Source organism: Plecotus auritus (assembly GCF_963455305.1).
Source record: "Plecotus auritus genome assembly, chromosome: 6".
Taxonomy (NCBI): Eukaryota; Metazoa; Chordata; class Mammalia; order Chiroptera; family Vespertilionidae; genus Plecotus; species Plecotus auritus.
The window spans coordinates 82,543,692-82,570,066 of NC_137773.1; the positions used below are offsets into that span (position 1 = coordinate 82,543,692).

The following is a 26,375-nucleotide window of genomic DNA, read 5'->3' on the forward strand; positions in this document are numbered from 1 at the left end:
TCAATATTGGCTTCTTTGGCCCTAGTCGGTTTGGCTCAGTGGATAAAGTGTCGGCCTGTGGACTGAAGGGTCCTGGGTTCGATTCAGGTCAAGGGCATATGCCCGGGTTGCGGGCTCAATCCCCAGTAGGGGGCATGCAGGAGGCAGCCAATCAATGATTCCCTCTCATCATTGATGTTTCTATCTCTCTCTCTCCCTCTCCCTACATCTCTGAAACTAATAAAAAATATATTAAAAATATACACTGATGCCCTAACCCAGGGATGGGCAAACTTTTTGACTCGAGGGCCACAATGGGTTCTTTTTTTTTTTTTTTCTTGCCCCGCCCCCCCACAATGGGTTCTTAAACTGGACCGGAGGGCCAGAACAAAAACATGGATGGAGTGTTTGTGTGAACTAATATAAATTCAAAGTAAAGGAGCGGAGGGGAGAGCAAGAGAACCCTCCGCTCTTTCGGCTCCGCGGGCCGGATAGAACAGCCGAACGGGCCGGATCCAGACCGCGGGCCATAGTTTGCCCACGGCTCCTCTAACCGGTTTGGCTCAGTGGATAGAGCGTCGACCTGCGGACTGAAGGGTCCCGGGTTCGATTCCGGTCAAGGGCATGTACCTTGGTTGTGGGCACATACCCACTGGGAGGTGTGCAGGAGGCAGCTGATCGATGTTTCTCTCCCATCGATGTTTCTTACTCTCTATCCTTCTCCCTTCCTCTCTGTAAAAAAAAAATCAATAAAATATATTAAAAAAAAAAAATGTATATATATATATATATATATATATATACACACACACACACACACACACACATACACACACACTGAATGGCCAGATTAATATGATCTCTGAACACATAATAATCTGGCCACTCAGTGTGTGTGTGTGTGTGTGTGTGTGTGTGTGTGTGTATATATATATATATATATATATATGTATGTATGTATGTATGTATATGAGGCCTGGTGCATGAATTCATGCATGGGTGGGGTCCAGCCAGCCCGGCCAGGGGGAGGGGACATGGGCGGTTGGCCGGCCTGCCTGCTGGTCGAACTCCTGGTCGAGGGGACAATTTGCATATTAGCCTTTTATTATATAGGATATACACTGAGTGGCCAGATTATTATGCTTTCAGAGATCATAATAATCTGGCCACTCAGTGTATATACATTGGCTTCTTTGTTGCAAAAAAGTAACTCACTCGTTAACCAAGACATTGACAACAGGGGATGCGGTTGAGGGGTATATGGAAACTTTCTGTGCAATTTTCCTATAAATCTAAAGCCACTTGAAATAAAGTCTAGCCCTGACCGGTTTGGCTCAGTGGATAGAGCGTCGGCCTGTGGACTGAAGGGTCCCAGGTTCGATTCCGGTCAGGGGCATGTACCTTGGTTGCGGGCACATCCCCAGAAGGAGGTGTGCGGGAGGCAGCTGATCAATGTTTCTCTCTCATCAATGTTTCTAACTTTCTATCCTTCTCCCTTCCTCTCTGTAAAAAATCAATAAAATATATATATAATTTTAAAAAATTAATAAAAAAATAAATAAATAAAGTCTAGCCCTGGCCGGTTTAACTCAGTGGATAGAGCGTTGGCCTGCAGACCGAAGGGTCCTGGGTTCGATTCTGGTCAAGGGCACATGCCCAGGTCGCGGGCTCGATCCCCACTAGGGAGTGTGCAGGAAGCGGCTGATCCATGATTCTCTCTCATCGATGATGTTTCTATCTCTCTCCTTCTCTCTCCCTTCCTCTCTGAAATCAATAAAAATATATTTAAAAATAAATAAATAAAATAAAATAAAATCTAGCCCTAGCTGGTTTGGCTCAGTGGATAGAGCATCAGCCTGCGAACTGAAAGGTCCCAGGTTCGATTTTGGTCAAGGGCACATGCCCAGGTCGCGGGCTCAATCCCCAGTAGGGGGCATGCAGGAGGCAGCCGATCAATGATTCTCTCTCACCATTGATATTTCTCTCTCCCCCCTCTGAAATCAATAAAAATATATATTTTAAAAATAATGTCTATTGAATTACAAAGAACAAATATTGAAGAAAAATAAACAACCATGACCCACTGCAGTGGTCCCAGTCCCACAAGTAAAGGTAGCTGCTAGGCCCAGGTGGCTCCCCGAGGGCCAGTCATGATCCTTGCAGAAGAAATCTAGTAGCTCACAGTGAGGAACTTGGTGGCAGACAGGATTCCCCACTAAAGGCAGTGTCCCACCCCAGGGCCAATGCTGGGGGTACGGGCTCACCTGGACGCTGGGCACACACCGTGGGCTCTGCAGAGGTGATAGGCTGCACATCATGTTGCCAGCTGGCTGGGCTTCATGCTGTGGGAACTCCCTGTCCATGGTGGACCCCACTGCCAGCATCAGGCAGCTCCTCGACCTGGGCCACGGGGGCGTCTATCTGGGCTTCTTGCTCCAAGGTGGAGGCATCATGACCTGGGGAGAGACACAACATGTCCTGAGGTCAGCCTCTAACCTCAGTGGGCAAAGACACCTTCCCTAGGGACAAGGGACAGTGGGTGAGGGACAGCTAGGCAGGGCTTTCACAGAGGGATCAGGCCCCGCCCCCCAGGCTCTGCCTCAGCTGCAGAGCCCCATGGGCCATGCACCACACCCTCACCCAACCTGACTACCTCACCTCAATGGGGAGGATATGAGCGGAGGCTCCCCCGGGGATGCCCCTCAGTTCCCAGCCTCTCCCCGGCAGCTATTCTGGGGAGGGGGCCCCTCAGAAGCCAGGGCAGAACCCCCACTTGGCCTCCATGCTCAAAACCCACAGGGGCCCCACCGTGGGCCCCCTCCTGGGGACACTGGGTCTGGACCTCTGGGATGAGGGCAGCCTCTTCAGCATGGCCAGCTGACCCCGCTTCATTCCCTCCCTGCTGGTCACAGCACCATCTCAGGCAGCCTTGCCCACCGAATAACAAATATGTGGGCCCTAAAGAGCACTCTTTATACCCACATAGAAAGCCATGAGCTCTGGGACCTCTGATATGAGGGGTGACCCCTGAGCACTTGGCTTTGTGACCGGCACGTATGGCTAGGAGGCAGAGTCCAACCAGCTGGCACCTCTGTGTTGGGGGTGCTCACCAGGCCCATGGGCCAGCCCTGCCCCTCTGTAGCCAGGAGAGGCTTCCCAGAGGATCTCTGGGGAATCAGGGCCGAGCTGAGCCAGGAAGAGTCCCCCAGTCCTCGTTCGGAATAAGGACACACAGTGTTCCCACTAAGAATTTCCCCATTCTTTAGGGCAGGCATACCGGCCAAGAAAAGGCATAGGGGTGACTCTAGCTCCCCATGACTTCCCCCTGCCCTGTGACTGAGCACCCCCACCCTGGGCCCCACCCCTCACTATGAGCAGGGACCCTAAGCAGGCCAGCATGCTCCTCAGGAAAGAGGCCACCTCAGGACATTAATCACCCAGGGAGGCAGGCAGGAAGGGGAGGCAGCCACCACTCCCAGCCAAGCCCTGAGTGAAGAAATCCTAAGGACTTCCAGTAATCACAGTCGAAAGAGCAGCTTGTGCAATCCTGGGGGGGGGGGGCGGGCTGTTCTGCACCCTGCTGGCCGTGCACCCCTCATCCTTCGGCCCTGCTCCAGCCTCCGCCCTCAGGCTCAGGCTCATGTCTGCTGGCAGGATAACCTTTCCCATGCCCCCCCGAGGCCTGGACCCTGGAAGATGCCAGACACCTCCTGAATGCACCCTCTAGGCTCCCGCAGACCAGATTTGGTGGGACACAGGCTTGGACGCTGCAAGTGGGAAGCCCTGGGATTGCCTGCGATGAACACACACCTACTCTGATTGTGGTCTTGGCTGGTATTTATAAAAGTTCTGGGGTCAGGCAGACAAGTTGAAGACTTGAATGGTTGGATAATTGGGCACCTCAGGGCACCCGCTCCTGAAGCCTCCACCTGCTTATCTGGAGAATGGGCTGGTTGGCCAGGGCTCTGTGGACAAGGCTCATCAGGCCCTTAGCAGAGCCAGAGGCCTCTGCAACCCAGTGGCCCCAGGAATTGCCTTGCTTCAGGAGACATACCTTAAGGAAAGTGTGCTCCCAGCACCTGGGACAGCAGGCAGGTGGAAACCACCTCTACTCAACAGAGAAAGCTCACAAAGCTGACCATAGGCACTGGCTGGCTCACTCTTGTCCCTTCTCTGCAGCAAAGACTCAGGACAGGACATGTCCCTGGCCCAAGAATCTCCCTACCATGGCTCCCCCTTACAGCAGCCACATCCCCGAACAAAGCAGACCCCAATCTACACAGGGTGCTTCTGGGCTCTGTGACCACAGGGCTCGGCTGCTTCCTTGGAAAGCACTGTCCAAAGCCTGCAGCCAAAGAGCATGTGGGGTGGGGGTGTCACCATGGATGGCCCTCAGGTTGCACTGTGCCCAAGGGACTCCCAACCACAGCATATCCCCCCCCCCATGCTCACCCCTCATCCATGTCCTACTGGCCTGCATGGCCCCTCCTGCCCCCTCCAGAGCCCCAGAAGCTCCTATCCCAGGAACCAGAATCAGTCATGCCCAGAAACCTCCCATGGAACCTGTTTGGCAGCCCTAGAAGGCTCAAGCACTATGTCCTCCTTCACCCATGGTCCAGCCATCACATTCCTTCAGAGAAAGAGGTTTGTCACCTGTGCGAAGGGCTCCAGGCTCCACTGGAAGCCAGGACCCAAAGGGCGGAGATCCAGGGAGCTAAGACCCTGGGGAGCATGTGCATCCTCTCCTTTCGCAGACAGAGTTATGGTCTCATGGAACACACAGCAGGCGGGTATGCCTGCTTAGACATCAGCAGTTCCTCAAACAGTTAAACCTAGTCGCCACAGATTAAGCAATTGTGTTCCCAGGTGTCCACCCAGGAGAAAGGAAGACTCATGTCCACATAAAACCTGTACCTAGATGTCCATAGTGACATGATTCACAACAGCCAAAAAGTCCATCAGCTAATAAATAGACAAACATACTAGAACACCGATTTTCAACTGGTATGCCACAAGATTTTTTTAAAACATGCAATACCTAACTGTTTAGTCAGGGGCACCGCCCTCTTTTCCCTTAGAATGTCAAATAAAGCCCTGACCGGTTTGGCTCAGTGGATAGAGCGTCGGCCTGCGGACTGAAGGGTCCTGGGTTCGATTCCAGTCAAGGGCATGTACCTTGGTTGCGGGCACATCCCCAGTGGGGTGTGCAAGAGGCAGCTGATTGATGTTTCTCTCTCACTGATGTTTCTAACTCTCTATCCCTCTCCCTTCCTCTCTGTAAAAAAAATCAATAAAATATATATTTAAAAAAACACACACAAAAAAAGAATGTCAAATAAAAATAATTACAACAGCCAACACAACAGCAGCTGTCCGGTGTGAATGAATCAAAATTATAATTAATTTTTTTTGTCAGATTGGCAAGAAATAGATTTTTTCGTGTGCCACAGAATTTTAGCAATTAGTTTATAATGTGCCATGAGATGGAAAAGGGCAAAAATCGCTGCACTAGGATATTACTCAGCCACAGAAAGGAGTGAAGCACTGACACTCACTCTAATGCGGATGAACCTGGAACATGAGTTGGTGAGAGAAGCCAGACACAAAAGGCTAGAGTGTGTGATTCCATTTATGAGAAATGTCCAGAACAGGGAGACCCACAGAGACAGGAAGTTGGTGAGTGGGTGCCAGGTATGGGAGAGGAGGCTGGGAAGGAAGGAGGGACACTGTGCCCACTACCATCCACATGCCCCCAGAAGCCATCCGTATGGTGCCCCTTCCTCCAGCGCCCAGGTCCAACATCACTTCTCAGTGTCTTGGTGCCTCCACAGCTTCAGGTTTCCTGCTCCCCTGTCCCCCCAAACACAGGCTGTACCATCCCCTCACTTTCTGGCCTCTGCTGACTGCCACTGCCCCACTCTTTAGTCCTGAGCTCTGGACCCTGCCCCCAGCCCCTGAGTGTGAACATGTCACATCTCAGAGGGCACCCACCCCAGGGGGCACAGTGTGGGATCTTGGGGCATGAAGATCAGAGCCAGTGTGCAGGGGGCCTGGTGAGTATTTTTAGATGCAAGTCTCATAACAGAAGCGTCAGTGCTCTCGGCAGGTAGAGGCCTGCAGTCGCCATCATGATTTATGTTCACAGGATTTCCTTTTGAGATCAGGTTTTCATGAGTCATCACAGAAGACAAAGATCAAGGAATCAGTGGCCTGGACAGGACCATTGGCGGTGGAAGGTTTGGGAAAGCTTGAGCCCCAGGACAGGCCAAGGATCTCACCCCATACTGAGCTGTTGGTTCAGCCCCCAAACACTCTCCATCTGCCCAGACTCTCCCCCGGTGCCTGGACCCAGCTAGCCACTCGTTACCTATTCTGTGTCCTCCCAGGCCAAGACAAGGCTGTCCCCCTGGAACAACATCTGTAGCTGGCAGGGACATGCTGGATATAGGACAGTAGCCATTCCGGCCATCCCTCCCTCAGGCTCCAAGTGAGGTCCCTGAGATCCAGACAGAGCGGAGCAGGGGCAGCCAGGGCTCCATGAGGCTCAGCTATTAGGACAGAGGCCCCAGTGGTTCCTGAGGCCTGGCTAGGCCTGACTTGGCAGACCAGGACTGTCTGGGGGGAGGGCCGTCAATGAAGTTGACAGAGCTGGGTGTAGGGAGCCCTCTCCTTGACTCACTGTTCAGGCCCAGTCTGGGGTCAGTCCCTAATGAGAGACCCAAAAAGGAAAAAGAGTGGGGACATCCTGAAGAGGTTGCTCTGCTCCTAGATGGAGGTGCTGGGCCGACGAGATAGGGCATGCTGGAGTCAGGGGCAGAAATGGGCAGCTGCAGGCAGAGGGGCCAAGCCAGCAGAGATCAGCAGCCTGACTTGGGGGCACCAGCTCTGTACTAAGGTCCTGCCTGGGCTCAGCTCAGCTCTTCCAGGACCCCCAATGGGGCACTCGCACCTGGACAGCCACCTCCATGGATGGGCTAGACCAATGGTCGGCAAACTGCAGCTCGCGAGCCACAATTTGCCGCTCTGTTGACTAACGAGTTTGCCGACCACTGGGATAGGGGCTTAATCACAAGGAACAACAACAGCCTGTAATTATTGGAATCGAGAGTCTAGGTCAGTGGTCGGCAAACTCATTAGTCAACAGAGCAGCAAACCGTGGCTCACGAGCCACATGCGGCTCTTTGGCCCCTTGAGTGTGGCTCTTCCACAAAATAACACGGCCTGGGCGAGTCTATTTTGAAGAAGTGGAGTTAGAAGAAGTTTAAGTTTAAAAAATTTGGCTCTCAAAAGAAATTTCAGTCGTTGTACTGTTGATATTTGGCTCTGTTGACTAATGAGTTTGCCAACCACTGGGCTAGACCCAAGGACAAAAGGAGATTGTGGGGGAGGGTCCTGAAGGATGTGACAGCTGTGGCTCTTTCCTTACCAAAAGCCTTGGGAGCCCATTCCTTAGCTACTGACCACTGAGGAATACTTGGGTCGGATGCATGGGGACAAGGCAGCAAAGGGAGGACACAAGACCAGGGTGAGACCCCAGGGCTCAAGGGCCAACAGAGGGATGGACACCAGCTGAGAACAATGGGGGATTGGGGATTTGGGAAGAGAAGTGGTTCAGGAGGAAGTGGGGGGGAGGGGCAGAGGTGTACTGGGGCAATCAGTATCCACCAAACTCACATCCACTGGGAACCTGTGAATGGATCCTTATTAGAAAACTGGGTCTTTGTAGATGAAATTAGTTAAGATGGGGTCATGCTGGATCAGAGTGAGCCTAATACAAACTGGTATCTTGCCCCCCCGCCCCCAGATTTGGACACAGACACACGGAAGTAAAGCCATATCAAGATGGAGCGACAAGCTAAGTGACACCTGGAGCACCCAGAAGCTGGAAGAGGCAGGAAAGATTTTCTCATAAGGCCTTCAGAGCGAGCATGGCTCTGTGGCACCTAGGTCTTAGACTTCTGCCTCTAGAACTGACAGAGCACAAATCTCTGTGGTTTCAGCCACCCAAATGTGTGGTCAGTAAAGCTGTACCAGGACACTTAGACAGGAACAGGAGGCAAACCCCAGCTGGAGCCACCCTGACCCTCGGCCCAAATCCTGTGATGCCTGGGGACCAAGAGCTCCACTGACTGGGGCCAGGTTGGCACCAAGCGTATGTCCTCAAATTTCTACAAAGCCCCCAAGAGGCGTCTGGAACAGGGCAGCCCTGGAATGCCAAAGATGGCAGGGGCCCCAGCCCCATGCACATGCTGGGCAGGTGGGAGTGGAAAGCCCATCCATCTGGGACAAGGAGAACAAGGTGGGCCTCAAGGAAGCCCCATCTGAGAGTGTAGGAGGACAGGTTGAACTTCCAGTTCTGCACTCAATGTGGTGAAAGGTAGCCTGCAGGACCCCAGGACTCCCCTCGGGCCCCCACCTGGGTGGAACTCACACACTTCACCTACAGAGGGTGTCTGAACTAATGCAGCCATCTTTTGCAAAACCTCCCAACCTGTTAGACATGAAGCCCCTCTCCCCCATGCTCCAGTCCAAGGCACCAGGTGGCCACCCAGCAGGACAGGGACCCCACAGCTCCTCTCCAGGCTGAGCAGGGAGATTGTTCAGCTGATACCCTGGCCCTGGCCCTGAACACCTGGCTGAACAGAGGACCAGTAAGCAATGAATGAAGGAGACTCAGGTGGGGGGGCAACCACACAGCCTGTTACTCCAGCCTTCACTCCCAAGAGTGAAAGCTGCAGAGCTGGACCATGTGGGACAAGCAAGGGGGAACATTCATGGTGACTCCACACGCCACCCCAGGGACAATGCTATTGGCATAGGAGCCTGGGACAGTGGACAGGTACATGCCTAAGGACACACACACACACACACACACACACACACACACACACCCCTCTGACAGGCAAACAGCCAGGAGGGAAAGAAGGCCCATTAGGAGAAACTGCACCTGGGAAGCAGAACCCAGCCATTGATATTTGGTGAAACAAACACTTATGCAGAAAAGGAGGCCCTCAGGCTAGGTTCCCGGGGCACCTATTAGGGGTAACCTTGGCTGGCTGTCTCCAGCCAATGCATCTGCCAACTGTGAGCCCACAGACCCATCCACTTGTCCAGGACAGACCAGCTGGCCACTGTGATGGTCCCATGCAGGGCAAGGCAGAATGATGATGTTCTGACAGCTATTTGGTGAGGTGGGTGCTTTATAAAGCAACTTAGATTCCAGGGAAGCCTCTGAGGCTATAAGGACACAGCAGAGTTGTGCAGCCTTCAGGAGGCCTAGCATCTTCATGCGGGCATCCTCTTCTGGTAAATGCCTACTTAGGTCTTGTGCTTACTTGTGGTCTTTAGAAAGTTTTAGACATGCTGAGCTTGTGGTCTCTTCTGACCCCAGATCTTCTTCCCCTGAATGAATGTCAAGCCAAATCCCCCTGGTTCTGACTTCTTGGTCCTTTGACACCTACTCGAGCAGTCTTCTGGAGTCTATGCAGAGAGTGGACAGTCTTCTGGCACTTGCTGCTGTCCCTATTTGATGTTGGGTATCCCTCGGGCTGGCCAGCATGCCAGGTCTTTCTACCCAATTCCTCAGAGAGCCCCGAGCAGCTACTAGTTACACTCATCCTAGGTGAGTGGTCTGAGCAGTCAGCACTCTCCTTGGGCTCCTTCTGTCCAGCTTGGTACCAGGAACGTCATAAGGGGCCTTTGTCCCAGCCTGAAGGGCATCGGTGTCCTACAGGAGGAGGAGGTCCTTCCTGGCTTCGGGCTGGGCTAGACTCTGTGCCCTCTCTGGGGAAAAGGCAGAGACCTCCAAATCACAGTAGCAAGAATCCCAAGACCTATCAACAGAAACTGGACCCATTTCTCTCTCTCTTTTTTTATCCTTACCCGAGGATATTTTTCCATTGATTATGTTTGTTTGTTTGTTTATCCTCACCTGAGGATATCTTTCCATTGATTTTTAAAGAGAGGGAAAGACAGAGAGAAACATCGATGTGAGAAAAACACATCGATTGGTTGCCTCCTGCATGAGCCCCGACCAGGGCCCAGGCCAGGGAGGAACCTGCAACCAAGTTACACGCCCTTAACCGGAATCAAACACGGGACCCTTTGGTACGCAGGACGACACTTTATCCACTGAGCCAAACTGGCTAGGGCTGGATCCGTTACTCTTGCCATGATGAGTGACCACAAACTTGGCAGCTTAAAATGGCTTAGTGGGCCCTCCCACGGTTCTGTGGGCTGAAAATCCAGGCCAGACTGCCACCTCAGCCCTGGGGCTCCCAGGCCAGGCTCTATGCTGCACCCTCTGGGGAAAAGCTGTTTCTGAGCTGCCAACAGGGCTAGGTCTTGGCTTTGGAAGGCCGCCTGCCCATGCACCCCCTCCCCGCCCCCCCGTCGACGTTCTGCCCCCATTTTCACAGCCAGCAGCAGCACTCATGTCCCCTCAAGCTTCAAGTCCCTCACTTCTCTTCAGCCTCCAGTGGAGAAAGTTCTCCGCTTATGAGGACCCTGTGATGACACTGGGCCTCCCGGGAATCCACAATCACCCCCATCTCAGGATCTTCAACTTAATTCCATCTGCAAATCCCCTCTGCCACATGAGGTGACATATCCACAGATCCCAGGACCAGGATGGGGACAGCTGTGGGGTGTTACTGAGATAGGACACAGCTCAAGAGTAGACCAGCAGGCAGCAAGCACTCCTCCCACACACAAACACACACAGTGACAAGCTCTGGGGATGAAGGTCTTGCTCCCCATAGATGCAAAGCCCACGTGGCCCCTTCTCCCGGAAGCCTCCCCAGGGCCCTTGGAGGGGCCGGGCAGTGGGGGGCTGGCTGGCACAGGAATGTGGTCCAGGCTTCCAGAAGGGCTGGTTTTTCAAGAGAAGCGACAAGTCTGGATTTGGAGGTGGCAGCCCCTGATTTCTCAAAACTGGAAGTCCAGCCATCATGCCCAACCCTCCCTGTGGGGCACCTTCCTCCAAGTTCCCACGGTGCTGACAGTGGAGCTTCCCAGACCCTCTGTTACTACCCAGTACTCCTCCAGGGCTGTCCCTTACAGCCCCCATATCTACTTGGGGTCTCATTCACCCTGAGTCCCCAAAAATTAGTCAGTCGAATTCCTGGAGGGCCAGAATCTAATGAACATCCTTCCCCGCTCCGCGCCCCCCCCCCGCCGCCCCCCCCCCCCCAGCCAGCTCACATATACGCTGGGACACCAGGAGAGGCTCCCACACCCTGTGTCACCAGCACCCACTCTGGACCGGGTGGGGGCAGGAAGGGGCCCTACACCCCCACTTCACAGCCTCCAGGGCACCTCCCAAAACATCAAGACCATCCCAGACCCTGGAGCAGCCCTACTGAGCTCTGGCCACACAGACTTGGCCACAGGAGGAGCCAAGGGCATGAGGGAGCCTGAGCGCAACTTCCCCACCGAAGCCTGTGCTGGCCCAGTGCCCGGGAGTGAGCCTTTTCTCGGTTTACCTCATGCGGGGAGGAAGATGCCTTCTCACTGTGGCCACACTCAGAGCCCTGGGCTGCAGTGACAGCAGACACTCCCATGCCTGTGGGCCATCTCTGCTGCAGATGAGTCAGGGCCATAAAAGTTTACTGCCCGCTAGGACCCCAGTCGGACCCCTCCTCCTTCCCACCATGGAAGCTTCCTGTGTCAGCGACCTTTCACCCTCAGGGTGGACTCCCAGGAAATGGGGGACAGCTTTCCTGGTGGGCGTGGACACATTGCTTCCAAGACCTTGGAGCAAAAGGATTGAGGCCTCTTTCAGTTTCACTTGGTATTTATCCTAGGAGGACTGAGGCCAATCTGAGGGGAAACTGGGGGTCTGCTCTACATGCCCACTGAGAAAGACACAATGTGGCTAGAGGTTAGCCCCGAGCATGTTCTGGAAGTTAAGGGAACTCTGTGCCTAGAGCACAGCCTGGAAAGGTTTCCTGCTGCAGGTGACATGCTCAGAGGACGTGTCAGAACATCAGAGACCATGAGCGAACCTTTCCTTTACAACCTCGCTGGCTTCCCTGGGCTGTGTCCCTGCCATCGACACTATGGACACTCCTTCGGCCCTGTGTGTAGCAGAGGAAGGGACCCTCTCCCCCAGCAACTGACCCAGGAAGAGTTACATGTAAATGGGCGACTTGGGGAGGGAGGGGCGCTCAGCATTGACACTCTGGGACCATTCTCCTTCCTGCTGTCACCTGGCCTCAGTGGCGGGTGGGGGGGCGGTGGGCAGGGGGGGTTCCAGCCAGCAAATCAGGGAAACCTACAGGAGGCCCACAGAAGTGCCAGCCCTCAACCCACCACCTCCCACTGAGTAGCCTTCAGGGAGGAGCTGCTCTCTGGGCCCCCCACCCCCACCCACTCGCATCCCACCCGACGCCCCTGTACCAGGAATCCAGATCCCCTAGGACCGTGGTCGGCATACTGCGGCTCGCGAGCCACATGGGGCTCTTTGGCCCCTTGAGTGTGGCTCTTCCACAAAATACCACGGCCTGGGTGAGTCTATTTTGAAGAAGTGGCGTTAGAAGAAGTTTAAGTTTAAAAAATTTGGCTTTCAAAAGCAATTTCAGTCGTTGTACTGTTGATATTTGGCTCTGTTGGCTAATGAGCTTGCCGACCACTGCCCTAGGACCACCTCTTGCAGGATGCACTGGTTCGGGATAGAGTAGGGGCTTAGTGAGGGGCCCCTGGGGAGCCGCGTTCACCTTCCATAAAACAGATAGCACCTCCTCTGCCATCCCCGTGTGGGGCAAACCATCTAGTACCCATGTATGAGCTGGCAGCGGAAGGCATGCTCAGCCCACTCATGTATACATGCACCCACCCCCAGGCCACAGCATGTGGGCATAGGAGGGGAAAGGACAGACCGGGCTTTCTTTCTTTTCCTTTTTTAACACTTTGTTTTGTAGAGACACAATTCACATGCCACATACTTCATCCGTTATAATGCACATCTCAGTGGTTTCTAGTACATTCACAGGTTGTGCAACCAGTATCACTATGTAGTTCCAGAACATTCCATCACCCTAAAAGAAGCCCCATCCCCATCAACAGTCACCTCCATCCCCTTTCCAGTCCCTGAATACCACAAGCTCACTTCCTAAGTCTGTGGATTTTCCTGTTCTCAACATTTTACATAAACGGATCACACACTGTGTGGCCTTTTGTGTCTGGCTTATCAATGAACATAATTTTGAAGGTTCATCTACGTTTTAGAATACAAACAACAGGTCTTGTCTCTGCCACCCCGTCAAGCCCAGGGCAGCAGGTGATGGAGCCCCAGCATCAGAAACCACAGTTCAGGCCCTCAGTTGAGTCACCCGCCTGCTGTCAGGGCAGCCAAACCTCCCAGTGAGAGACGCAGGAGACCTCAGGGCAGTTGTCACCATCGGCATTTGCTTTCTGTCTTAGCCCTGCTCAGGCCACTCATGTGGGACTGACCTGCCAGTGGCAGGAGAAGGGAGAGGGTAGTTCCAAAGGACAAGGACTGGGGGTTCCACTCAGGGGAGAAGTGACCTACACTTGACAGGCACTCAGGGACACTAGCACTTGAGGCCAAAGCTGGGTGAGTAGTATCCAGGCCAGGCCTATACTGGGTCTGGGTGACCGCACTCTCTGGCTACACCCAGCAGCCTTCTATGCCCAGCCTCCCTGCAGTCTGACCACGCTGCCCTATGCTGGGGAAAAAGTGGTGGAGATGCGCCAAACATGTCCACAACAAACCGCACACATACACACACAAACGCATACATATGTGCACACTCATGTATGACACGTGCTTGCGTTCAATCTCAAGTGTGCACATGCAACCCACATGCACACCCAAACCTGCACACTCATACACACGAGAGCCCACTCATGCTACATGCATACAACAGACATGGACACAAACATGCATGTACTCAGCACAAAACATACACATGCCCACATACAACATGCACAGTGTGGCACACATTTTCATATGAAACCTGCACTTACATACACATTCAGACCCTTGGACTGTATTGGCGCCATGGGAAGCTGCTGTCCTAACTCAACCATGTCAGCCGCATGCTGTGTTTACACTCTTGAGATTACGTTAACCGCACCCCCCCATGCTGGCAGTAAAGGCAGAGGCCATCCTGGGGGGTGGCCGCCTCTGGGGACCTGGACACAGTTGCCTCTTTATTCCCAACCAAGCTCGCTCATGCGGCCAGAGTCTTAGCTGGGTCAGCAGTTCTAGCCAGCCCTGGTTGGAGGGGCATCTGAGACTAATAAAACAGAGCTGGCCTGCCCAGATTGGTCAAACCCCTGGGGTGGGACAGGGTTATGAGCTGCAGGAGCCTGGCTGTGGTTTTGCCCAGGTGGGGGCAGTGACTGGCCCAAGATCACACAGCCTGGAGAGCACTAATCCTGGGCTGCCCACCTGCAGCCTGCTTTGCCAGCCCCAACGTGAAAACCAATGGCCTTCCCTGGAAACCCAGACCCTTGTCTGACTCCAGGACTTCCCACCCCTCTGTAAGAACATAGATGTCTCCCCCCACACACACACACATACACATTCTGGGCGGGTCCTCACTCCAGACAGGTGTGAGCAGATGTCTGCTAAGACACTCAGTTAAACCAAAGCACCTCATGTCTTCTGAAATTCCAGAGCATCTTCCTCCAGGTACCAGCAGTGGTTTTCCCCTGTGGACAGCACTCACAGGGCTCCTCAGAGTCTGATGGGCACCTGCATGTGTCTCCCCCACCATAGAGAGCCCTGGGCCCCCCTCCCCATCCTGCCCTTCCCTGGTCTCACCCACCCATCAGCCCAGATTTCAGTGTTCTTCACAAGGACTCAGGGCAAATGGCACTACGAAGCCAGTGGCCCCAAACAGACAGCAACCACCACTCACTTCTGGGGCCTCCCCTGGGAAAATCCAGGGTGCTTGGAAGAAAGGACACAAATTGGCTGACCAATGGGGTCCCAGATCTCAGCCTCAAAGAAAGCGCCACTCCTCTGCTCACAGGGTCCTAAAGGGCACGTTGCCCCCAAGCAGGGAAAAGCCACTGCAGGGTACTGCCTGGCCTGGAGAAAGGGCCAGCCTCACATCTACTGACTGAGGCCAGCCTCCAATCCGCCTCTGGGATTTCAATGCGTGACAGCAAGCCTTTCTTCCCTCCAGGGTCTGTGGTGCCTGGCCCCACAGCCCTCAGGTCCCAGCCCCATTTGCCTTGAATCTTTCTGAAGGGTCTACTGAGACAGACTCACCATGCCCTGCAGCAGATAAGCAGATTCCCAGCTAAACTCAGTCCAACACCAGCTCCCTTGTTACACCCTGAAACACCACCACCCCCAAACTGCCAGCAAACTTCATCACCGTCAGCTTCCAACCAGGCACTCTCCTGTCCTCAGTGCAAATAGATGGCACTATACCCAGCCTGGGAGGCGAATGGACAGGTAGAAAGGACATCCCGGCAGGTGGGTCCAAGGCAAATTCAGGGAAGCAGAAGCCGGGTTCGCCCTAGACACACCTTTTACTCAATTATTTTTCCCTTTGTAGAATCTTAATAATGTTATGCAGGGAGACACCCCACCGCCTCCCTGGCTCCTGCCTGGCTGGCTGTCCACGCCCAGTCCCTCCAGGCCCTATCAGCCTCCTACTCTGGGGTTCTGAGTTGCTGGGAAGCTCTGGTGGGCAGGACCTGCCTGGCAGCCTTGCCTTCCCCATCCACCCACACAGGCAGCTCCTCCGCTCACCTGTGGGGTGGGGGCCATCTTTGCATCCCCCACCCCACCCCCTGGCCTGTCCTTGTCTGCCGGGTTTCATTACTAACTCTGGTGACACTCCCACCACAACATGCTCTGCCAGGTCAGCTGATACAAGCAAGGCCCTATCCCAAAGCTGAGGGTGTCTGCCCTTCTTGGAGCGCTGGAGGGGTCCAGGGAAACTCCAAGGAGTCTGGGGTCAGGAGTCACCAAGATGGGAGAAATCGGAGCCTCACAGAAAGGGAGGGGCTGGGGTCACGGAGGTTGAGGATCACACGAAGGGAGAGGTCAGGGAATCGCGGAGGAGAGATTAGGAAGTGAGGATCACAAGGTTCTGGGATGTCACCGAGATGTATGGACTTAGGAGTCACCAAAGAATTAAAGTTCGGGGTCAGCAAAAAGCACGGGATAGGGGGTCACCAAGAAGGAAGGGATCAGGGAATCACCGCTATACTGGGCAGGCGCTCGCCGCTCAGGCGCGTCGGACTGGGGTCATAGAGCAGCGCAGGGTCGGGGGTCGCGGGAAAGGGCGGGGACAAGCCGCCGCGCTCCCCCCGCCCGCGACTCCCGGAATCCCGGAAACCCCGGCGCAGGAAGCCCGGGCCAACGCGGGCCGGAGAGCGAGACTCGGGCCAAGGAGGGGCGGCGGGGTAGGGCCGGGGGTCGGGCTGGACTCACCTCACCTCATAGCCGGGTCCGGCCGCCTCCGATTCTGAGCTTCGCCGCGGCCGCGCTCACTTCCTGGTTCCGGGCGCCATCTTGGGGACCCGCGCACTTCCGGTCATGCCGCGGGGTGGGACCTATGGTGGGCGGGGCGCGGGCGTGGTGCGGCCCGTGGATCCTGAGCCTGTTGAGAGGTTGGAACTCTCTATAGGCTCTAAATTTGAATTCCGACCCCGCCACCTACTGTTGAGACCCTGGCACGTAGCTTACCCTTGCGAATCTCGGTTTCCTCCTCTGTAACATGGGTATAGAACCAACCACTCCGACTTCCAGGCCATTTGTGCGGACTGTGCCCTCCTCTCGTGCACTCACCCCTGACCTTAAGCCACTGGGGTTCTTGTACAACCCAGATCTTAACTCGAAAGCCCCCTCCTCAGAGTCTTCCTTGCAACTATCTGAAATGGCCCCTGACCACCCAGTCATGCTCCCTCCCTTGATTGCCTCCCCAACAATAGTAGTTGGCTCAATCTGTTTCCCCATCCGAATAGTTCTAGGACCCTGCCCCCCCACCCCCAACACGGAGCCTGTAACTTGGGTATCTGTGTTGGGGGGAGGGGGTGTCTGGTAAGTCTCAGGGGTCCCCAGAGAGAGAGCAGAATCCTCTATCGCAGAGTGCAGGGCCAGAGGGTTCTGAGAAGCTCCCACCAGAGCTTCCCAGCAACTCAGAACCCCGTTAGGGCTTCCAGGGGCCTGACACATGAGATTCGGGGCACTGCCAAGAAGAGGATGGGGCCAGACTTTGGCACAGAAAGCAGTTTTCCTGTGACTTGAGCCCACTGGACTCACTGGGGTGGGCTGGCTGGTTCAGTCATATCCAGTGCAGGAGGCACAACTCCCTCCCCAGTTAGGTTATCAGCAATGAAGGTGCTACAACTCTTTCCCAGGACCCACCTTACCACCAGCCAGTGCCTCTTGAACCCATTCCAACCCCCTGAAATTACAGGTCACCTCTTCATATATTTGTTTATTCATTCAGTGAACTCTAATGGATGCTACTTTGTGCCTGGCCTTGAGCTGAGCAAAGCTGGGGCCCCAGAGAGAACTCAGTTCTCAGCCCTGGCCTCAGAAAGCCCCCAGTCTAGGGGAGACAGAGCCAGACACTCTCATCTGCAAGATAAGGCCTTGGGCCCAGGGAAGTGTGATGTCTCTGCCTAAGGCATCATGGAGTCCTGCAGGGAGGAGGGAATATTGGTGCTAGGGCTTTGAAGTTTAAGTAGGAGTTTGTTAGACACATAAGAATAGGAAGGGTAGTCCAGGCAAAGTATAAAAGCTCTTCAAATGACTGGTCTGGTAAGGGAGAAGAGTATGTTTAAAACCTGTTTGCCTTGCCAAAACCGGTTTGGCTCAGTGGATAGAGCGTCGGCCTGTGGACTGAAGGATCCCGGGTTCGATTCCGGTCAAGGGCATGTACCTTGGTTGCGGGCACATCCCCAGTGGGGGGTGTGCAGGAGGCAGCTGATCGATGTCTCTCTCTCATCGATGTTTCTAGCTCTATCCCTCTCCCTTCCTCTCTGTGAAATATCAATAAAATATATTTAAAACAAAACAAACAAAAAAAAAAACCTGTTTGCCTTACAAAATTCAGGCCAAAGACCTCCTGTGTCCAAGCCCACAAGCACAAGAGAGCAGATGGGGAAACTGAGACCCAGATAGAAGTGATTTATCCAGAGTGAGTATTGCTTTGGCAATCTGGGTTCTAACCTGACTTTGGAACTATTTTTCAGAACTAATAAAAATAAATCCAATTGAGCAACAGACACTGAAGATTCAAAAGGGTGAACAAGCTGATTTGGGGGACAGAGGGTGCCCAGTTGCATTTTCCCAGTTCCTCCTACACAATACCAACCACACAATTTTCAGGGACCAATGAAGAATGACAATGTGAGGCCCCTTGTTCAAAAAGCGTTCAGAATTTTAAGGTGGTGGCAGCAGAGATTAAATTGAACCAAGGCTCCTGACCCCTGAGTGCAGGGCCTGGGTGAAATTCAAGTCCCTCAGAGGCAGGGACTGGTGTTACCTACATATTGCTAGTGGGGAAACTGGAGTGCAGAACTGAGGTCACCAGGAGTGGCAGGCAGGCGTGCACTTGAACTCTGCCACGTCCACCTTGGGAAACCATGAGGTCTTTACGGGTAATTTCGCCTGAAGTGGGGGCAATTTGCCCAAGCCAGGGTGGGTCCAGCCATCTCAGCATGGAGGAATCTTCCAAGTCTGGGGATGTCTGGGGAATTAGTCAGATTCGGGGATTTCCAGGGAATCGCATGAGACAGCCTGGGAGAGCAGAAGGGACACAGTTCTGGAGCTCTAGCCCCAGCCCCGGTGCAGCTGTGTTTTCATGCTATGTGGCCCTAGAAAGTTACTTAATCTCTCTCTGCTTCTGTTTCCCTACCGGTAAAGTGGGGACGATGATGATAATAGTAGTTGCCCTTTAAGTTGTTTAAACAGCTAAGTGAGCAGTGCCTAGTATTTAGCCATTAGGGTGTCTGCATGTGAGGCCTCTGGACCACAGGGTCACCTAAGTGAACATTCATGGATCACATGTGCCCAGGGCTCCATCAGCAGGGGAGACAGTGCTCACACAAGGCCAGAGGTGCCCCTAGATACTGTGACCAGGCTCGTGGAAGTAGGGTTGCCAGATAAAACACAAGATGCCCAGTTACATTTGAATTGCAGGTACACAAAGAATACTTCTTTAGTGTAAGCATGTCCCAGGCAATGTTTGGAACATACTTACATTAAAGAAGTAGTAGCCTTCGTGTATCTAAAATTCACATCTACCCAGGAGTGCTGTATTTTTATTGGTGAAATTGGGAGACCCAAGGTGGGGAGATCACAGACAGAAATGGGGTCCCAGAGCCAGGACAGGGGAGGCTTGGGGAGCAGCTGCCTCTCTCTGAGCCTCAGTGTCACCCCTGCTAAAGGGACATAGAAGACACAACACACAGACAGGAGAGGATGTGCAGTGAGCTTGCAGTGCAGGTCAGCTGTTTTAATTACTTCCAACAGCAGAAAAGTTAAGACAGACCCGAAGGTCAAGTCCCCTGGGGCTTCCCTGTGAACCCACGAAATTCTTGGGCTGGCCTCAGTTTTCCCATCTTGGAGGTGCCACCGATTAAACCCCCAGCCTCAGTTTCCCTTCTGAGAAGTGTCACCCTGGAGCTCCTCTCACTCCCAGCCTCAGTTTCTCTTCTGGGGAACACTCTGGGGCTATGCCCATTTTGCAGTCAAGGAGACAGAGGCAAACTGAGGACCCATCTAGGGAGGCGAGACTCTCAGACCTGGGCAGGTGAGGCAGGGCAGGTGGGCCTGGCCTAAGTGGGGGAGGGGACAAAGCCACTTCCTGTTTCTCCACATTCTGGAAAGCCCCAAGCCTTCCTGAGCAGCCAGAGCACCTCCCTCCCAGCCGCTCCCAGGCCTGGTTCCCTCACCACTTCTCCTTTCCACACCCACTTCCCCTCACTACCACCCCCTTCCCTGGCCAGTGGCTCCATTCCTGCCCCCCTCTTCCCAGTCCTTCTTCTTCTCCCCTTCTTTCCAGTCTCTTCTCCCATGCCCCTCTTTTTTCTTCTTCTCTAGCCTTAATCACACCCTCGCATGGTGCAGAAGACTGAGGCAAGAGCTGCAGGGCCTGCCCAGGTCACACAAGCTATTCTATGTCCCCTGACCTCACTTTCCCAGTCACTTTCCTTTTTTCCCTCGCCACCTCTTTCTTTCTCACCATCTCTGTTTGTCAATTTGTTCAAACCTCTATCTCGGTCTTTGGCTAGTCACCCTCCCCTCTCCAAACCAAGCCTGCCCCACCTGTTTCAGCCACTACACTGTCCCTGTATCCTGGCCCACCTGCCACCTGCCCCAAGGGGTCTTCAGGTGGCTCTGGCTGGCAGGTTGCAGCTCCCTTGGCACCATTCTGGCCTGGCCTGAGCCCCTAGCAGGATCCTGCCAGGCCCGGCCAAGGCTGCCTCTGAGCCAGGGCAACTTCAGGGAACAGCTAACCCGTCCAACGGGTTTGGGTTTGAGACCCACCTCAGACAGGCCTTACTGCCTCTGCCTGAGGCTGGGACACTCAGGCTGCAGGAGGGTAAATGTGACACCTGACAGAGCACCCCCCCAGGCTGGGTCAGGGCTGGGCCCTGAGGGTGGGGAGCAGGTGGGAGAGAAGAAAGATCAGCAGTCCACCAGTCAAGCCCAGAGGAGAGGGACTGTTAAGAACAGGGCACAGTACCGGTAAAGGCCCTCAGGGGGAAATGCATCAGGGAGCAGGGCATTAAGGCTGGGAAGGAAGTGGTGGGATCATGGGGGCCCCCAGAGAACTAGGAGGCCTTTATCCTTAGGGCAGTAGGGAGCCATGGAAGGTTATGGAGCAATGGAGTGGTATGGTCAGGATGGGGTTGGAGGTCACTGGATCAGCCCACATGGCTGGACTGGATAGGACTGAGGGGCCACATCTCTGAAGCTCATCTGGTGGCAAGACTGAGGCCATGGAAGTTGACCTGCTGCCTGAAGCCAAGAGAAGCGGTCAGACTTTGGATTTCTTTCTATCAAGGTCCCATTGTGAACCAGGCTGGAGCTGAAGAGTAGAGAGGGGGGAGGAGAGAGGACCCTCAGGATGACCCCTCACCCCCAACCCCACTCCAGAGAGGGAATTGGCTTGGCTTTGTACCTGAACAATGGGAGTTATGGGGGGATTTAGAGCACCAGGGGAGATAGAGCTAGGATGTGGGGGGGGGGGGGCGGGAGGAGGGGTTCAGGTGATCACAGGAGGAGGTGGGTCAAAAGGTAGGGGAAGCCACACATCCATCTGAGAATCATTTACTGGGTGCCTTTTGGGGCTAAGCCCCAGAGACACAATGGAGAACAGAGCCTACCCCATGATGTTCCTGGCCCACAAGGGAGTGCAACAGCCCTGCAGGACAGGACATTGATATGTTGGTCCTTCCTGGTCCTTCCATTGATATGTTGGCCAGTCCCTGTAACATGAGTACCAGGTGAGGATCTGAGAAGGTGAATGGAGCCTCCCTGTTCCCCCAGGCTTTACCTCACCCCAACCCTTTCTCCCTGAGCACTGACGTCACCTGAACTGGGACTTCCTGAACCTTCACCTTGGATCTGCCCCGCCCCACGGGAAATTCCAGGGCATCAGGCTGGGTGACTCACATCAGGTCCCCGTGGCGTGAAAGAAGCCAGACTCCCCAGTCCCAGTTAGGGCGTCCCCATCACAATCTGCAGAGCAAAGGCCAGAATCTGGGTTCCAACAGGGGAGATATTGGGGATGAGTATTGGAGCTGGTTTACAATGCTTTTCCTCCCCTGTTGGTCATCTCTGTGCCCCCAGGGCTGCAAGTATGGTCTGCAGAGTGGAGCTTCAGCAGCAGAATAACCAGGGTTAAGACTTGGAGGGTTCAAAATCCAGCTCTGCCACCCAGTAGCTGTGTGACCCCCAGCAAGTTACTTAACCTCTCTGTGCCTCAGTTTTCCCATCTATAAAATGAGGACAATCATAGTAATTCTCTTGGAGGGTTTTTAAAATATATATGTATATGTTTTATTGATTTCAGAGAGGAAAGGAAAGGAAGAGATAGAAATAACAATGAGAGAGAATCATTGATCAGCTGCCTCCTGCATGCACCGCCCTAGGGATTGAGCCCACTACCCAGGCATGTGCCCTGACTGGGAATCAAATCATGACCTCCTGGGTCATAGGTCGATGATCAACCACTATACCATACCGGCTGGGCTCTCTTGGAGGGTTTTCGTGAGAATTTGGTGAGGACCAGTATGTGTTAAGTGTTTGGAGCGAGATTTGGGATGTGGTGAGGACTTCATGGTAAAATGTTTAAAGAGACAAATTCATAGCAACAGTACTCATAACAGTCAAGAAGTACAAACAACCCAAATGCACCTCAGCAGATGAACAGAAAAACACAATGTGCCTACCATATAACGGAATATTACTTGACCATGAAAAGTAGTGAAGCACTGACACTTACTACAATGTGATGGACCTTGAACACAGGGTGCTCAGTGAGAGAAGCCAGATACAAAAGGCCACACGGTGTGCGATTCCATTTATGTGGAATGTCCAGAACAAGCACATCCATAAAGACACAGGTTAGTGGTCGTCAGGGCCTGGGGGAGGGGAAAGGGAATGACTGCTGATTGGGAAGGGGCTTCTTTTTGGGGTGGTGGAATGTTCTGGAACTAGAGGGAGGTGGTGGCTGCACAACATTGTGAATGTACTAAATGCCACTGAACTGTACACTTTAAAATGGTTAATTGTATATGAATTTCACCAAAATAAAAAAATAAGGTAATCAACCCTGGCCATTAAGGAGTGATAAATGTCACAGCCAGGTTCTCCTGACATCTAATACTAATGCTGCAGACCTGCTAATGTTCAGGTTAGGGTTCTGGTTCTGATCAACAGGCCCCACACCAGAGAGGTTCCGTGGCCATTGATTGTGATCAGCTGTGTGGACAGTAGGGACCCTTGATCTGATGGAATGAGAAAGGGGTCTTGCCCTCAAAACCCATCACTTTGTCTAACTAACCCTGAGACAAACACCAGGCAAACCCCAATCAAGAAAAACTCTATAAACTACCCAACCAGTCCTCAAGTCTGTCCAGATCATCAAAAACAAGGAAAGTCTGAGGAACCATCGCACCCCAGAGAGGCCTAAGGCAATATGACAACTAAATGTCAGGTGGGTTCTGGGTCAGAAATGGGACATTAAGGGAAAACTAAAGAAATTTGAAAAAACAGCCTGGCCAGCATGGCTCAGTGGTTCAGCATCGACCTATGAACCAGGAGGTCCCGGTCAGGGCACATGCCCAGGTTGGGGGCTTGATCCCCAGTAGGGGGCTTGTATGAGGCAGCAGAGCAATGGTTCTCTCTCATCATTGATGTTTCTATCTCTCTCTCCCTCTCCCTTCCTCTCTGAAATCAATAAAAATATATTTAACACACACACACACAAATAAACTGAGGACTTTAGGTAATAATAACCCTATCTAATAAAAGAGTAATATGCAAATTAACCATCACTCTGCTACACCAACAAGCCACGCCCACAAGCCAATCAAGAGCAAATATGCAAATAAGCTCAACCAAGATGGCTATGGCCACAGAGAGGAGGGAGGCTTGGGTTTCCCCAGCAATGGAGGAAGCCAAGCTTTCCACCTGCCCTTGCCAGCCTAGGCCTCCACTCAAGGCTACAAAGTTTCAATGATAGAAGATACATAAACCCAAACAGAAATGGTTGCAGCCAGGGAGCTGGAAAGAGCAGGAGGCTAGGGTTGCCCCTGGCAATGGAGGAAGCCAAGCTTTCCACACACCCTGGCCGGCCCAGGCCTCCACTTAAGGCTACAAAGTTTCAATTATAGAAGATACATAAATCCCCCCAAAAATGGCTACCACCTCGGAACAAGCAGAAGGCTTGGCTCCACTCCAGGCTACAAAGTTTCAGTTGTAGAAGATAAATAAACCCCAGATACCAGGGCCTCTGCTTGGGTCGCCAGGGGACGTGGCCAGCCTGCAAACCACCACAGGCCCCTCGCCCAGGCCACCCCACGCCCCAAGGGAACCCCCACCCTGATCCGGGACACCCTCCAGGGCAAACCAGCTGGCCCCCACCCATGCACCAGGCCTCTATCCTATCTAATAAAAGAGTAATATGCAAACTGACCACCACTCCAACACACAAGGTGGCTGCCCCCATGTGGTCAAAGATCCTGCCCCCATGTGGACACAAGATGGCCACCACAAGATGGCCAGCAGGGAAGGGCAGTTGGGAGGAACCAGGCCTGCAAGGGACGGCAGTTGTGGGCGATCAAGCCTGCAGGGGAGGGCAGTTAGGGGTGACCAGGCCAGCAGAGAAGGGAAGTTGGGGGTGACTGGGTCTGCAGGGAAGGGCAGTTGCGGGGGACTCAGGCCTGCAGGGGAGAGCAGTTGGGGGGTACCAGGCCTGCAGGGGAGGGCAGTTAGGGATGACCAGGCCTGCAGGGGAGGGCAGTTAGGGGTGACCAGGCCTGCAGGGGAGAGCAGTTAGGGGTGACCAGGACTGCAGGGGAAGGCAGTTAGGGGCAAACAGGCTGGCAGGGGAGCAGTTAGGCATCAATCAGGCTGGCAGGGGAGTGGTTAGGGGGTGATCAGGCTGGCAGGCAGGCGAGCAGTTGGGAACCAGCAGTCCTGGATTGTGAGAGGGATCTCAGATTGGAGAGGGTGCAGGCTGGGCTGAGGGACACACACCCCCGTGCATGAATTTTATGCACCGGGCCTCTAGTATAATGTATAAATGACAGATGTCCCACACTAACATGAGATGGTAACAGAGCAAAGTAGGTACCAGGCATTTCTGCATATTTTTTGCAACTTTTCTATAAATCTAAAACTAAGCCTGTGTTAAAAAATAATCAAAGTATAGGCCTGACCCATGTCCTTCCACCTGGTTATTAATCCCAAGTAGGATGCTCTGCTTATGGAGGTGAAGCCCCAGGCCAGCCATCTGCACCTTCCATCTCCCAAACCCCTGCATGTGTCTTACCTCCCAAATTGGTTAGAATCTTTTGTTTCATCGCACAGAAACTGAAACTGTATTGTTGTTTTTTTCCTTTAATGGGAATTTTTTGCTCATGGAACTGAAAGGTCCAGGGATAGATGTAAATCAGGGGTTTTCCCTCAGCGTGGGTGACATTTGTGATCAGATGTTTCTTTTTCTTTTTTTTAATACGTTTTTATTTATTTTAGAGAGAGAGGAAGTGAGAGGGATAAAGGGATAGAAACATTGATGAGAGAAACATCAGTTGGCTGCTGTCTACACTCGCCCTGCTGGGGATTAAGCCTGCAACCTGGGCATGTGCCCTGACTAGGAATTGAACCAGAGACCTCTTGGCTTATGGGTTAATGCTCAACCACTGAGCCACACTAGCTGGGCGGGATCAGATTTTTCTTTGTGTTGAGCAGCACCCCTAGCCCACACCCACTCAATGCCAGGAGAACCCCCAGTTATGACAACCACAAATGTCCCCAGACATCGCCCAGTGTTCCCTGGGGGGTAGAATCACCCCTGGCTGAGACACACTGGCCAGCTAATTTCAGGCTTGACTGGATCCAGGACCTTCAAACAGTGCATGAAGATTCATCCATCTCTCCATTCTCTTGGTTCTGTCACCCTCTGTTTGGCTTTTTACCTCAACAGTCCCACTTCTTGTGGGGACAAAGATGGTGCCAGCAGTTCCATCAGCTTAACAGCCCCAGCAGGTCAGAACTTCTTCCCAAAAAGAGGTAGCAAAAATTCAAGGGAAGGTTTTGATTGGCTCAACCTTGGTCACATGTCCTTGTTCAATCCATTGTTGCGACCAGGCAATGGAAAACTCTGATTGGCTAAGGTGGGGGTCACATGGTTATATGGAGTTAGCAAATGGAGTGAGTACCCTACGATGTCAGTCAATGCGGAGTATACAGTTAGCCATTAGGATGAGAACCATCTGGACTGGATTGGAGGCATGGGGAGTAACCCTGGGCAGAAAATTCGGGTTGCTTAAAATGTTAAATATATAGCCCTGGCTGGTTTGGCTCAGTGGATAGGGTGTCGGCCTGCAGACCAAAGGGTCCCCGGGTTCGATTCCAGTCAAGGGCACATGGCTGGGTCACAGGCTCAATCCCCACTAGGGGGCATGCAGGAGGCTGCAGATGCATGTATTCTCTCTCATCGATAATGTTTCTATCTCTCTCCCTCCCTCTCCCTTCCTCCCTGAAATCAATAAAAATATATTTTAAAAAAATGTTAAATATAGAATCACCATATAATCCAACAGCTCCACTCCTTTCAAATTCAGAGAACTGAAAGCATGGACTTGAACAGATACCTACCTGTACATGACTATTCATAGCATCCCGATTCACAACAGCCAAAGGTGTGTCCATGGACAAATGA

General features: G+C 53.2%; 1 protein-coding gene across 4 annotated transcripts in view; it reads right to left on the reverse strand.

Moving 5' to 3' along the window:
* SBNO2 (strawberry notch homolog 2) overlaps positions 1–26,375 on the reverse strand; it is a 70,861-nt gene that overhangs the window by 40,119 nt on the left and 4,367 nt on the right. Inside the window, exons 2-3 of one of the 4 annotated variants that reach the window (XM_080674147.1) lie at positions 16,405–16,568; positions 2,244–2,435 (exon numbers count right to left, since the gene is read on the reverse strand). In XM_080674147.1, coding sequence (XP_080530273.1) covers positions 2,244–2,363 — 120 coding nt within the window. In that variant the 5' untranslated portion in view covers positions 2,364–2,435; positions 16,405–16,568. Of the gene's footprint in view, positions 1–609; positions 697–2,243; positions 2,436–16,399; positions 16,569–26,375 lie in introns of those variants that run through there. The other 3 variants (XM_080674146.1, XM_080674148.1, XM_080674149.1) reach the window with 3 other exon arrangements.